At 42.8% G+C, this 13848-nt stretch overlaps 1 protein-coding gene across 4 annotated transcripts in view; it reads right to left on the bottom strand.

Moving 5' to 3' along the window:
• Positions 1 to 1447: 1447 nt before the first annotated feature.
• RNLS (renalase, FAD dependent amine oxidase) overlaps positions 1448 to 13848 on the bottom strand; it is a 513712-nt gene continuing 501311 nt past the window's right edge. For all 4 annotated transcript variants that reach the window (XM_086921948.1, XM_086921949.1, XM_086921951.1 and 1 more), the window contains one exon: positions 1448 to 1687. In XM_086921948.1, the coding sequence (XP_086778074.1) occupies positions 1535 to 1687 (153 nt within the window). In that variant the 3' untranslated portion in view covers positions 1448 to 1534. The remainder of the gene's footprint in view (positions 1688 to 13848) is intronic.

Here is a 13848-nt window from a genome sequence, read left to right as displayed (position 1 = left end):
CTTTGCCTTAGCTGACATAGCCCTCCCCAGCTGCACCTGACTGTCCCCGCTCTCTCACGCATAAGTCATAAGATCTCTCTCTCTCTGTGCGACTCTGTCCCTGTACACACCCTGGCTCCCCCTCCCTTCTCCCTCACACGGGCAAGTCATAAACCTTCTTCTTCTGCAAGACCCTGTCCTTGGGAGTCACGGCCGCGCCTGACCAGCACCTCCTCTCCTTTCATGAATAACCCCTCTGTTAGTAAACCCTCCCTCCGCGATTGACTGTCCACACATGTCTGAGGTCATCGCCTAAGCCAGGAGATACTGTTTACTGCTTATTGTATGGAATCACTCCTCTTCAAAGGACCCACTATTGATCCTGGGCACCCCACCCCCTGGGCTATGATCAGGCGCACACATCCTAAAAGTTGGCGGAACACTCAGCTGCGTGGTTACCCTCCCCTCTTATCAGCAGGTCAAGGGTCCCTATTGTGAACATATGTGGGGTAGGATTGACACGAGGATCATGGGGATGTCCTTTCCGTGTTTCACAATGTCGTGATTGTAATGCTAAGTGTTCTGTAAAGTATAAAAGACGACGTTGCAGCTCACTTGTTAGAGCACCTCCCGAAAGACACTGTGTTTCGTGTCCGAAATGACAGGCTCTCCTCATGAGTAATAAATCCTGTTCTTGTGACTCCTGCTTCCAGCGCCCGTCTCTTTATTTCGGTAATTATTCAGAATGGGAACTAAGAGGCGTCTTGCGCCAGCCATCCGGGCATCGATACTAGTATGGACTCACATTTTACACAGTGTTGAACAATTTGAAAACTCACTTCAAAATGTGAGTTGACGCCCGAGGGTATAAGTAGCGCTTTACAAGTGTTAAAAAAAAATAAATAAATAAATAAATGTGTGTTACAAAGTTCATTTTAATACATCACTGTTATAGAAAGATTAATATTTCTGTATTGGATATTGCCTTTGGGTTTATCCCTAGCTAAATTTCTCACGCTTTGCAAAAAAACTTGGAGATCATTTGAGATCCGAAGATACATGGCTAGAGTTCACCATAGTAAAAAAATGTCAACAGCTCACGCAACAGTTTTCAAGAAACATCTTTTCTGCTCTAGGTCATGCACAGCACACACATCAAAAGTTCAAGGCTTTTGAAATATAACATTTTTTCAAAGCAATCGTCTTTGAAATAGCAAAGGATTGTGATCTAATTAAGGTCTCATTTTTTGATGTGATTTCCATTCTTAAATGGCAAAATGTTGTATTAGAGCAATTACATGACTCGTGGTTGATGTTAACATAGGAATCAGGGGAGAGCAGTAAATTATGTGATCCAAAAATATGTTAAAAATTGCTTTATGGGATTTTTTTATCTCCATATGTGGAGGTCAGCATCTGGTGTTTTTTCAACGGGTTGCATGAAAATATGAAAAAAAGATATTCAAAGAACGGGTTTGTAACAGTTTAATGGATTCCAGCACAAAGGAATTTATCATACAGCTTATTAACTTCAAGGAAAATCCCAAAATAAACATCACAAATTAGCTTCAAAAACCTCGATGATTCGAAGGGCAGATTCGGTACATCCATCAAAGTTTGAATGTGTGAATCCATCACCACCACATAACAGCAACGGCTTGGTATGGAGTGTCATTTGTCCGGGGCAATCCAAAACTGCCTGCGTCACCTGAAATATAAATATGGACACTGTTAAAGGAAACAGTTTGTAATGGAGTATCCCATCCATCAAACTCTAAATCAGGAAAAAAGTATTTTGTCGCAGACCAAGAGGCATATTTGCAAGGGGATAATGCTAAAGGAACGTCACTTTTTGTGATGTTCCTTTGGCGCTAAGCCCTGCAACATATTTACAAAGTGGTGTTAAGTCAATTTTTCTGGCTTAACTCCACTTTGTAAACATGGTACCCTTTCACGCAGGTAACTGCATAAAAGGGGCATGCAATGAGTGTTGCTGTGGGCGTTCCATTGCATCACCCACTGCTTTTTGACGTTGCCACAGATTTTCAAGGAGGTGTAATAGCAGGCGTCCCTTCCTGCACATAAACAATCATTAAATAGTAGCAATTTGCTACTTCTATGTGTTCTTCAGAATGCAGCACACATAGAAGTAATATATCGCCATTATCGATTGTTTATGTGCAGGAAAGGTAAGCCTTCCTGCACATAAACGATCATTCCCTGCAACTTAGGCATCCTTGCATTGTGGTGCATGGCTGTCTACGTTGGTGCTAGGCAGCTAGTTTTAGTGCCAGCGCAAGGGAAAACATAGGGGTGCACGGTATTGTTGAAAATAAGAGGCATCCCTGCATTTTGGAAATGTTGGAGCGCGGTTGATGAAAATTTTGATGCAGCTCCGCCCTCCGACATTTCCTTATACATATGTCCCCAAGCTGTTTAACATCTTCCGTGCTCATGACGCCCCCGGCTGCCATGAGTCATGGTAGGCGTGTGCGCACGACTGCCGGGGGCGGTCCGAACCCCGCCCACGATTGGAATGTCTAGCACCTTGTCGGAATTCGCGCCGCAGCCAAGGTGTTAACACTTTGGGCGTGAGTGATCAATAAAATAAAGAGTTGTGCATAACATGGTGAAAGGTTAGAGAAAGAGCACTCTGATGCTTTTCTAATGAATTCCAACAGTGCGCGCAATGTTACGATTGGCATGTAAGACTGTGGAGACATTTAGACCACGTTGGGCCATCTGAAATGTTAGCAAAGGCCCTAGCCTTAAGTCCCTTGTGGGAGGACTGTCCATCATATTTTGGCAGGCAGGGATCTCACTGCCTACATCAGCCAGTATTGAAAAGGCTTTGGAGGATAAGCAGACTGTCAAAGAGGTGCCTTTTTCAATCCTTTTCAATACTCTGTTTATTTAGACCATAGTTTTTAAACAGAAACAAGAACTCATAAACAATAAAACCATACACAAGAAGATCACATAAACAGAGAAAATCAGTTACTTCCTCAGAATTAATTTAGCTTAATACTTAAAAAATGGGACCGGGAACCACCTTCCCCCAGGTGGCATCAACATTTCAATATTCTACACACAATTAAATAATTAAAATAGCATAAAAATAATTTATCTGCGGTATCGTTGGTGCTCTCATTAAAAGGAAGTTTATTATCCTCATCCTTCCTTTTTATCAGCAGTTAATTAAAAACATTTGATCTATGACTGTTCCTTAAGCATCAATATGTATATACTCATGATAAGGAGTTTTAACAATAAATAATATTTCTACCCTTGCTTAAGTTTGTCCAATAAAAGAAGCTTTAAACCTTTCCTGTAGCTTCCTAGTGCAATGACTATGTCAAGATTTATAATTTTTGTCAATAACACAATGGCTTGGGCTCGTGACCTTATTCCATATTTTAAAAATACTGGACGTAAAAATAACTTTCTCAATTCTAAAACTGCAAGGCAATCTAGCAATATATGCAGGATTTCAAATTTGGTCCCAATGCTACATTTGCATGTTCCATTTGGGTATAACAATTCTGCCTTTATTTTTCTGTCCATTAACCATGGGTTGATGCCAATTCGTATCCTTAGGATTTCGCATTGGAACCCTTTGTTTGGTATGGTTTCAAGGTATGGATACCATGCATCATTTACCCAGGAGTTTATGAAACATAGGACTGATTTCTTCTTCCTCAGGTATTCTAGGTCATTATTCCTTGACTGCTTCAGGCCTTGGTACCTGAGTGACTTCTTTGTAAATTCTACATCCAGGGGGTGTTCTCTTGAGCTCACCTTTAAACTCCCTGTTATTACCTAGATTTTCCTTCTCGCTTCCTTTGCCCATTTTAAACTGCTGTGCCGGATCTCCTCACTACACCACTGTGAAACTTTGTGCACTCCCCCTGGGTTCTGGCGATTCCAGAATCTTACAAAAGACATTTGGCCAGCCTGCTCCATGCTATAGTTCCAACCTCCATCCTAATTGCCTGGACCATTGCAGAGCTTGGTAAGGACAATAACATTTTTAGGTCCTTGCCCTCCTCCCGATCCCACTCTCCTTTACCACTTAGAAGGAGGACTTCTGCCCCATACAGTACTTGGGATGGGACCATAGCTTCATAAGCTTTTAACAAAGGTTTATGCGACATATCCCCATAATCTTTGTTAAATTTCTTTAACCCACAGATGGAAGAAAAAGCTTTTGTTTTTTGGGCTTCTAGGTGAGTAAACCATTTTAAGGAGCTGTCGAACCAAAGGCCCAGATATTTATATTGTTTTACTCATTCCAATTTAGTTTGTCCTAAATACCAGCTATAATTTTTGTCTCTTTTACCAAAACATAAAATCTTTGTTTTATCCATATTTACAACTAAAAAGTTTGCATCACTGTATTCTTTAAAAGCATTTAATTTCCTTTGGAGCCCCAGTTCCGTTTGATCAATTATCACAAGGTCATCGGCATATAAAAGACTTGCTACTTTCCTGCCCCTCAATCTGGGACTTGCATTTCTTTCTACCTCCAACGCTGCAGGTAGGTCGGCTAGGAATATTGCAAAGAGCAGAGGGGCCAGGCGCAGCCCTGTCTTAGCCCATTACCTATGACTATTTTCTGTGTCAGTGACCCTTGCGTGTTCTTTATTACTTGGGCCCAGTTCCCTCTATGTAATTCCTTTAGGATGGTCAATAGGCTTTCCGGTATATCATATTTTATCAGGCACTCCCATAGGCTCCTTCGATCCACCAAATGGAAGGCTGCCCGGAAATTAACGAAACAATACAATTTCTCCTTTTGTTCTATTGACTTCCGGGCTAGTGCCTAGAGGGCGAAACAGTGGTCTATGATGGAATGACCTTCTTTGAATCCCCCTTGTTCAACCGGTACCACTGAGTTCTGGTCCGCCCAAACTTTTAGTTTACCTAATACTTTTCCCCAATATCTATTAGATTAATTAATCTATAGTTTTATGGAGCTTGCTGGTCGCCTTTCTTGTGTATGGGCCTTATTATTGCACCCTTTCAATTGTTAGGGAACTCCCCGGTTTCTAAGATAATTTGGAACATTTTAGCAAAGAATTCTGCCCACCAGTCCAACTGGATTTTAATTATCAGGGCAGGAAGGTTGTCAGGACCTGCTGCCCTTGTTAAATTCAAACCTTTTATCCTAGTTTTCACTTCAGAGGCCGAAAAGTTGGGTTTTAAGACTGCTACCAGACCGCTCAAATTCGGATGCAAACCCTCTTCAGGGTCTCTGCCTGGGCTATAAAGGTCCATCAAATATTCCTCCCAAGCGGCTTCTTCTACCACACAGTTCATTGTGGCCGCTGGGCGATCCACTGCTGATTGGATTCGTTTCCAGTACTAGTGTGTATTCTTTGTTTCTATTGCCTCAAGCAGCTTTGTCCAGCAGTCTTCTTTATACTCTCTTTTTGCCCTCCTAATTAACATATTATATTCTCTTTTTAATTTCGTGAAAGCAATGGCCTTACCCTGGTCATAACTTATACTTAGGCTACGTGCTGTTCTCCTAATTTCTCTTTTCTTTTTCAAACAATTCTTTGTATACCACCTTCTTTGTCTCACCTGCCTTCTTTGGATCTTTTTATCATTTATTTTGTCATTCCTCAGCCCATCACTGAGACTTTGGACCACTTTTTCAATTTTATCCTCATACCAATCCAAGCTCTGACCACTTACTATGCCCAGATCTAAATTCTGTTGCAATTTACTAGCCAAGCCACATACTCTTCTGTTAATGTTGTGGTGATCCGCCTAGGGTATCCCACCTGTTGTTCTATAACTTTATTACAGGGATTCAGATGTACATCGGGGAGCTCTAATTCTAAGAGATTGTGGCCATTCCCTTTTCTATTAGTAATCCTAAAATCTTTAATTAGTTGGAAACACCAGGGTGTTGTAAAGACATAATCTATTGGGCAGTTTTGCAAACCTAATTTAAATGTTTTCTTTGCAAAGTAGTCTAAGGTTGATCTTCCGTTTAGACAAAAAAGGCTTTTAGATCCCAAATAATTTCCCAGTTGAGTATCATTAGATGTAGATACACAGTCAGAGAAAGTTGCTTGTATTATATCATACGCCTCGAGCAGTTTTTGAAGCCAACAATCTACTTTCTTTGGGTCCAGTTTATGGTAAAAGTCGCCCATCAGTATGATCACATCCATGCCATATTTTTCACAGATTGTATCCGTATCATCTTTAAAATACCCCATTTCAACAACATATTCCTCTCTGTTGCCCCATTGCATATACATATTTAACAGCATCATTGTATTGCTTTTGTCAGAGGCAGATAAGCTTACCCTACATGCAAGTAGCCATTTACAATTTACAGTTATTTCGATCACCTTTTTCACTATTTTGGTTGATATCAGTGTCATTATTCCCCCTGCTGGGCACCCAAATCTTTGCTTCTTAGCTAAGTGGTTAAACTGGCAAAAGCCAGCGGATGTCAGGGTCTTGCCGCATAGCCAGGTTTCCTGTATACAGATGATCTCTGAGTTTTTCCCTAATTCCCTTACGTTTTCTTGTTTAGATTTATCGCAGAGACCATTAATGTTCCAGGAAGCTATTCTTATGCCATGCGGCGCACACTTTTCCTATTCGACGTCATCTAGGGATCCTTCCTCCCCACGCCCCTCAGTGTACCTATTTGAGAGACCTTCGTGGCATGATTCCTGGCTCCAGTTTCCCCACCAATTTCCACATCTGAGTTGTTTACTACTATTTTTAGGTTTGCCGAGTCAACTCCTTCATCTTCTTCTGAGTCGATTATCCTTCCCTGCCTCTTTAACCCTCATGGTGCTTTAGAAAATTCTTACCCTGCCACTCCTTCTCTGCAACCTCTATGTGTACTTCCTCTTCAGACAGTATCCATATCCCTTCTTTCTGTACCTCACTCACCGCTTTTTTGATCATACTCTTTACAAGATCCGAGTACATCAGTACTCTGGTCACATCCTTTCCTTCTACATTTTGTCTAAATCCCACTTGTCTGAAGTCATTTGACCATATACCCTTCAGATTTGGGCACTTGGCGAACACTTGCAAAAGTTGTGACCTATTTAGTGGCAACCTCTTCCTGTGCTTCTTACCCTCTTTGCCTGTAGGTATTTGTTCAAAGTATATCCACTTATCCTCTTTGCCTTCCTGTGGTGTGGCTCACTGGTTAGAGGCGGCAGACCCGGAAGCAGAGGACGGCCCGGGACCATGGTTGAATCCCTGATGCGGCAGGGTCGTGAACCAGGGTCAGCGGACTCGATAATTCTCGCCTCGGTGCCTACTCTAACCAGGGATCACACTCGGCAACTCTGGGCATTAGCTTGCCTCATCTCCACAACGGCCCCCCACAAATGCCGGGGATGCCTGGTTTCACCTTGGGGATACCCAGGAGGGAACATCTCACAGGGAAAGCAAGGACGGGTTCTCCAGCGGTCTATAGCGCCAGGACACCTCCGGGTAGCAGTGCGCTTTACAAGACACACACATTTACATTTACATTTCTTGCCCCCTTTAATTCTAGCTGTTTGCTTATCTGATTTTTTCGCCTACTAAATCCTACCTCCCGGATAATTCCGGTTTGGGAACTTCCTCCGTTGCCATGACCCAGGCAACTACCGGGGCTTTTAGGCTGCATTGGGGATTTATTACTAACTTGTTTCTCTTGAGTATTTGGGTTACTATCTAATAGCGCCCTTATGATTTGTTTCTTTGTTTTTTTTCTTCATTATACCCCTAATGGGTTGGAGTAACTTTGTTTCTTGCACCCTACCCCCACCTCTCTTCTCGACCTCTCTTAGTCTTTTCTCTATCTTGTCACACCCCTTTTTTAGTGGTTTCCTTCCTACTCTGATTACTGGTCTGAATCTGGAGACATCTGCCTCTTTTTATTACCCTCATTGGCCATTTTGAGATATAAATCTCTGGTTTTTCTTTAGATGAGTCGGCTAGCCCAGGGTGTTCCTCTACCGTACGTTGTGGATCAATCTCTGTAACTGGTCTTACCATAGAAGGCATTTGGCATCTAATCCCCTGTAGCTCACTCTCTATCTTAGCTAGATACATTTTTTGTGCATTTAATAAGTCGTTATTTGTCAACTCCACTTCAAGAAGTCCTTTTAGAGTTCTTTGTAGTATTAACATAAGGTCCAGCATCGATGAAGCTGGTGTAGCAGTAAATTCCAGATTTAATTCAGAGGTTAGATTTAATTCCACGCTTTGTTCTATCACTGTCTTTTCCGAGCTCTCAAGCAGACTTTGCTTTTTATTTCTTCTTTGCCTTAACTCTTTATCAGATATATCCTCTTCGTCTATCTTTGAGTCCTCCTTTGAAAACTGGCTATCCCGATGTCCTATTTTCAGTTCATGAGTGAAGAGACCTCGCGGTGAAGAGGATAACCGTGGTGACGATATCAAGAGTTGTAGGGACTGATGGGCCAGGATTAATGATTCAATTGTGTTATCCTCAAGCGGTAGGGAATTGTAACCAATCACTTTCCTACTTTTACTCGCACTCTCGTTTAAACTCGCACTCTCAATTTTGGCTCAGTGTCTATATCGGGTGCCTTTGCCGGTGAGAGAACGTTTTTGAAATGTTGCCCCACAAATTGTTTTAGCGATTTTGAGGTGGTACTACCCTGCTTTTTGCTTACAGCCATACCTCGCTTTGCTTTCTTCTTTGCCTTTTTCTCTGGGCTTGGCTCAGGACTCCCTTTGCTTCCTTCTGAGGTGCTCAGATTAGCTAGGGTTCCTTTTTCTCTGAGATTGTACTCCAAGATCTTTTTAGTTTTCTTAGGAGCTATTCCTAGTGCTTTAGGGTTTCCCAGTCTTTGCAATAACCAGATTAGGTCCCTGCTTTTTAAAAAAAAAAATGTAATATACAACTCTTCAGTTCTTCAGCCCTTTAATGGTCCAAAAGCCTTTATCCTGTCCTTTTTGATCTCCTTGAGTGGCAAAATGCCCCCAAAATCGGCACTTACCTCTGTTTGTGCTTCCCCCCCGCACCTGAGCACACCAGAAGGTAAGGAAATAATTTGCGGCTCCTGTTGCACTAAAAGACTACTTTGCGGCTCCTGCCGCACTGCGGGGTGACTCGAGGCTCCCGCCGCGCTGTGTGGGCAACTTGCGGCTCCCGCCGCGCTGTAGGGTAACTCGTGGCTCTTCGCCATACTGAGAAACTACTTGCGGCTCCTACCACACTTTGGGGCAGCTCGCGGCTCTCCGCTGCATCTCAAGTGCCCGGTGGATGCTTTACCGCGTTTAGAGTTACTCACGGCCTCTTTGAGAAGTCCTACTGCGTTAAGGAGCCCGTCTCGCGGCTCACGGGGCTCCCAGAAAGCTGCGGTTTGGTGTCTTTCCTGCTGCTTCCTGCTTGTTCTGCTCAGCTTGCTTGGCTCCACTTGGCTGCCTGCCACCATAGAAAAAAGTCAGTCGTGTCAGCGGGTGTCTGCGGAGGAGCAGGTGTTTTTGCGTTTCCAGCGTATCCTGCTTGCTCTGCTCACTCACTCGGCAATCCCCCCTGCTTTCAATCAATGGCAATCAGGTCACCAACCTTGAAAGAGTGAAAGGTTAAATAGTTGCCTTTACAATTATCCGAGCTATCGAGAAGCAATCCGTGGATAAAGTCAGCGGCGAGCGTTTTAGTGACTCAATCATCCCGCTGGATAGATCGCATAACAAAATATTTGCCATTCAGCAAATATATGCAACAGGTGTATTCGTCACCGCAGGGTTTCCTCCACGAGTTACGTTATGTTAAGTATTACTAAAAATTTAAATTTCTTACCGGCCGTCATTTGTTAAGGGAGATTCCACTTTTTGGCTCTACTCGGCAAACCCTTTTGTTTTTCTAAATTAAACTCCCCAAACTGGAGTTTCTTTTGAAAAAAGATATATTGCGCTAATACACAGAGGGCTTTCTACTATTGTGTTAGTCATTGGTTGATTTCCCTGACTGGAACCACAATGCTTTATGCGGCATTCCCATGACAGGAACATTATTGGTTATCCTGCTTGAGACTGTCCTGCCTAACATTGTATAATAGTACCTGGTTTGGAAATAGAGGGACATTGCTCTGCTCTAAATAGACTGGGCACTGTCCATTGTGATCTGGCTTCCATGTTGGTTGTCAAGTCAAAGGCTTCTGTAAGCAAAGCCGCTCAAACCCCACCATAAGAAACCATAATATTCCTTCACCTCTGAATGGAGTGGGGAATCTATGAGTTTGGCACACGTGGCAGCCACTGGCTTTTGGTAAATGCTTAACATGTCTCACTATGGGTTATTTTAGATTACAGGGTGCTTATACGCACATATGTCATGCTAAAAATGGTCTCTTGGCACTTGATATAATTGGGTATTTTCTGTAACGTTTTGGCCATATATGCTTGTGAACGAGAAGGTAATAATTACTTTTCTTCCAAAATAAAACAAGTTTGCAAGAAACTCTACAAAGGAGCCCAGCGGGTAAATGTAGCTGGAAGGGAATAAATAAAGTCGAAGGGCTTCTAAAATCCAAAAGGCGTCTCGAGGTATATCCGGAACACTGCTACTCTAAGAAATACAATAATTCTGCTTCAATGCTCTAGGTAATGATTATATGTATTCATTTGATGATGATAACATATTTACAATTAACACAGGTGACAATATGAACATACAGGAGAATGAGGATGATCAGAAGTTTTCCCAAACTGAATAAGTGAAAGTATCAAAATATTTCACAACTAATTCCTATTTGTTAATGGTTCACAAGACAATGAAAAGGAAATAGTACTATAAGACATTGGTGGAAACCCAATCCAAGAAAGCCTTGCTTCTCTTTCATTGGCTTAAGATTAGTCTAACATTACTAATATAGTCATAGTTAGAAGTATTTTAGAATAATGTTTCGCCTTTTTGCTGTCAAACGTTGTAAAATGCATTAAGAATGAGAAACTCAAAGCTGTTTTATCTTCTTATTTTCACCTAATCAATACACATTGCATTCCATGTTTACTACTGCTTACAGAAGCCTGCACTCGCTGGTAGACAAATGTTGGACAGGCTTCGTGGAAGGCCCGCTCCCTCCCCGCATGGCGAGGACCGAACCCCTGCTCTCCCTGTATCCCCGACAAGAACCATCCCGGCAACCCGCTGGAGCAACCCACGACCCATCCACAACGGGACTCCAGCCCCGAACACCCCAGTACCGGCTGGCCCGGGCCCCCGTCAGCACCACTGCCCCGGCCCAGCCGCCATCTTTGGACACTACATGACAAGGCCGCGTGGCCTCGGCTCGACCCTAACCCTGGGCCTGGCCAGGCCCCGACATCGAGGCACCACCATCCACCCAGGGGGTGAAGAGACCACTTGGCGGGTCAATGGGAGAAGGAGTGTCAATGGCTCCCCTCTGCCAGGTGTCGATCGGCCCCGGTCTCCTTGGGCGCTGGCTCCGCCCCCCTGCTGGGTGTCTCCCCCCTGTGCTCGGCCGACCCTCCGGGTCTCCGTCTAACAACAAACAACAACAATGCTATATTTATTTTCATATTTTAGTTTGAAGTGATTTCTTTTATCTCTTTTCAAGTATAGCATTTTAAGAAGGTGTAGATGGGTAGACTATGATCGCAGTATTTGACTATCAGCCAACTATTTGATTAAGACGTCTCTTAAAGTATACTGTAAATAAAAAGAGTGAAGAAAAGTATATAGTCCATTTTCGTCAAAAATTCCAACACACCTAACGCATATAGAATTCTCAAAATTATCTTGTACGTCAACCTGTCTTCTTTAACATCGACGGTGGTCTGTCTACAAGTCTCTTCTTGTAGGCAGCAGACATGCATTTGGAGTGCACCACTTTAAAACCGAGTCAGCCTTTTGCTGCCTGTAAATATCACAGACCCTACAGGATCATACACAGGCAACGGTCGTTCTCTTTAGCCTACTTGTAGAGAACTCTAGTTTATCCGTTTGCTCCAATCACGTCGTCTTTGACAGCTTAAGCGCTTATTAACACCTAAGGTGTTTACATCATATTTGCAAACTGGTTTTATTCCCTATTCCTGCATTCATTGATCTGTAGCACCTAAAGGGTCACATTTGGGATGTTGTAATGGAACGCATTAGTTTGTCATGAAAACTTTATCAGGTCTCTGACACTATACTCTAGAACTGGTTGGTCCCAAGCTGCTTGACGGTTCTTATCCTAAGCGAGGTTCAACTTATTTGTTGTGTACGATGTCTTGGCCTCTAAAAGGCAATATATGGGTTTTGACATTAAATCAGGTAATTTTTCAGCACTGACTATATTAAGTCATGCCTACTCTTATTTGCATAACTCAGTGACTCTATCCAAAAGAAAGGGAATCTAGTCCTGAATCCATAAATGGCAAGTTACTCTGAAATATACAGCTGAAAATCCTTAATGTGGATCCCCTTCATCTTATACCCAGATCGCATTAGTTATACCACAGCAGTCAATGGCTTTTGATATGTGCAGGATGCTTCCTCTGCCAGGGACTCCCTACTTTTTGTCACTCTTCTTTTTGAACTTTGCATGGCCCCAGATGAAAGGTAGGGCTGGCATGCATACCAGCTTTTTGTCGGATAGGCCCTTTGCATCATTTCAGGGTTCCATGGTACCGGAGAAGAGTTGCGGACAAAGCGGACACAGAGACCGCACTTCCTGCTATGTTCCCTTTGTAATAAAGTCAAAACTATGTCCAGATGAGTGTGTACAAGCAACTCCAGCACCTGCCGTCATTGGGTGCCAGCTGCTAGGCAGAAAGAGAAACCAAAGAAGATTGGAGTGGTGCACTACTTCAGAGTGAAAACGGTCCTTCATAAAGTCATTTGGTCTCGTTATCTTTTCTCAGCAAATCCTATTATTTTTCGTATGCATCCAACAGTAAAAAATATACCAGCCAACGCTTTTCGTTTATATACAGTGAACTTCTTCAGGGCTGAAAAAGCTGGAAGCTGCCGTCTGGTCCATGCGAGAGTGGGATTGCTGAGAACAAATAACGACACAAAATGACTTATTGAAGGACAGTTTTCACTCTGAAGTAGGGCAGCACTCCAATCTTCTTTAGTTTCTTGGGACCTATAGGGTCTGCCTGATTCCTCCTTCTATGTCAACAACACCATGAGTCTATTATTTAGGGCAAAGCCTATCAAACAGTGCAGCTGCCTGGTTGCAAAACTCTTCTTTTTTTTATTTTAAATGTAGTTTTATATAGTGCGAACTTGACCCGAAGGTATCCTGTAACAGAGCGCTTTACATAGCACCAGTTGCGTTGCATGAGGACACATTCATTTTTTTGTTAGGCACAGGATGTTCAGCGTCGTTGCCTAGACTCGCACCCAGTTCCCCAGATTCGAGGACATTCTGAAAGTTTCCTTAGGAATGCATTCCGCTCATTGCTTACAATTGGCTTTGTGTTTTGTAACTCAAAGTTACTTGCTTCCTATTTGCTGGCTTTATTTGTTTTATGTTGTCTAGCATGTTTTTGCCCCTCCCGTGGAGCATATCCTGGTTACCACTTCTCTGACTGACTCCTTGTATCCTTCCACCAGTGCTCGCTTTCTGGGAACTCTTTTCTCTTTCAGTGAGCCATTTCACAGAAGAACATGCGTTTTCAGTCATCGCCCACGTAGGCTAGTTCAAGAAGCAGTAAACATGCTGGATTTCTTTGAAAAGGTTTCCTGACTCCTATCATTCCGCTTGACTGTTCTACTTATATTTGCCATTTTGATCATCAATCTTGCATGCTGGAACAATGTTCTGTCTACAAGCTTGCTTATTTTGCTCAGCAATCTTTAATAACAGCATAACAAACAATTCTCTTTCTCAATTTCACACCCATAAC

The sequence above is a fragment of the Lissotriton vulgaris genome, chromosome 5 (assembly GCF_964263255.1).
Source record: "Lissotriton vulgaris chromosome 5, aLisVul1.2, whole genome shotgun sequence".
NCBI classification, from domain to species: Eukaryota; Metazoa; Chordata; class Amphibia; order Caudata; family Salamandridae; genus Lissotriton; species Lissotriton vulgaris.
This window is presented reverse-complemented; position numbering and strand designations above follow the sequence as displayed.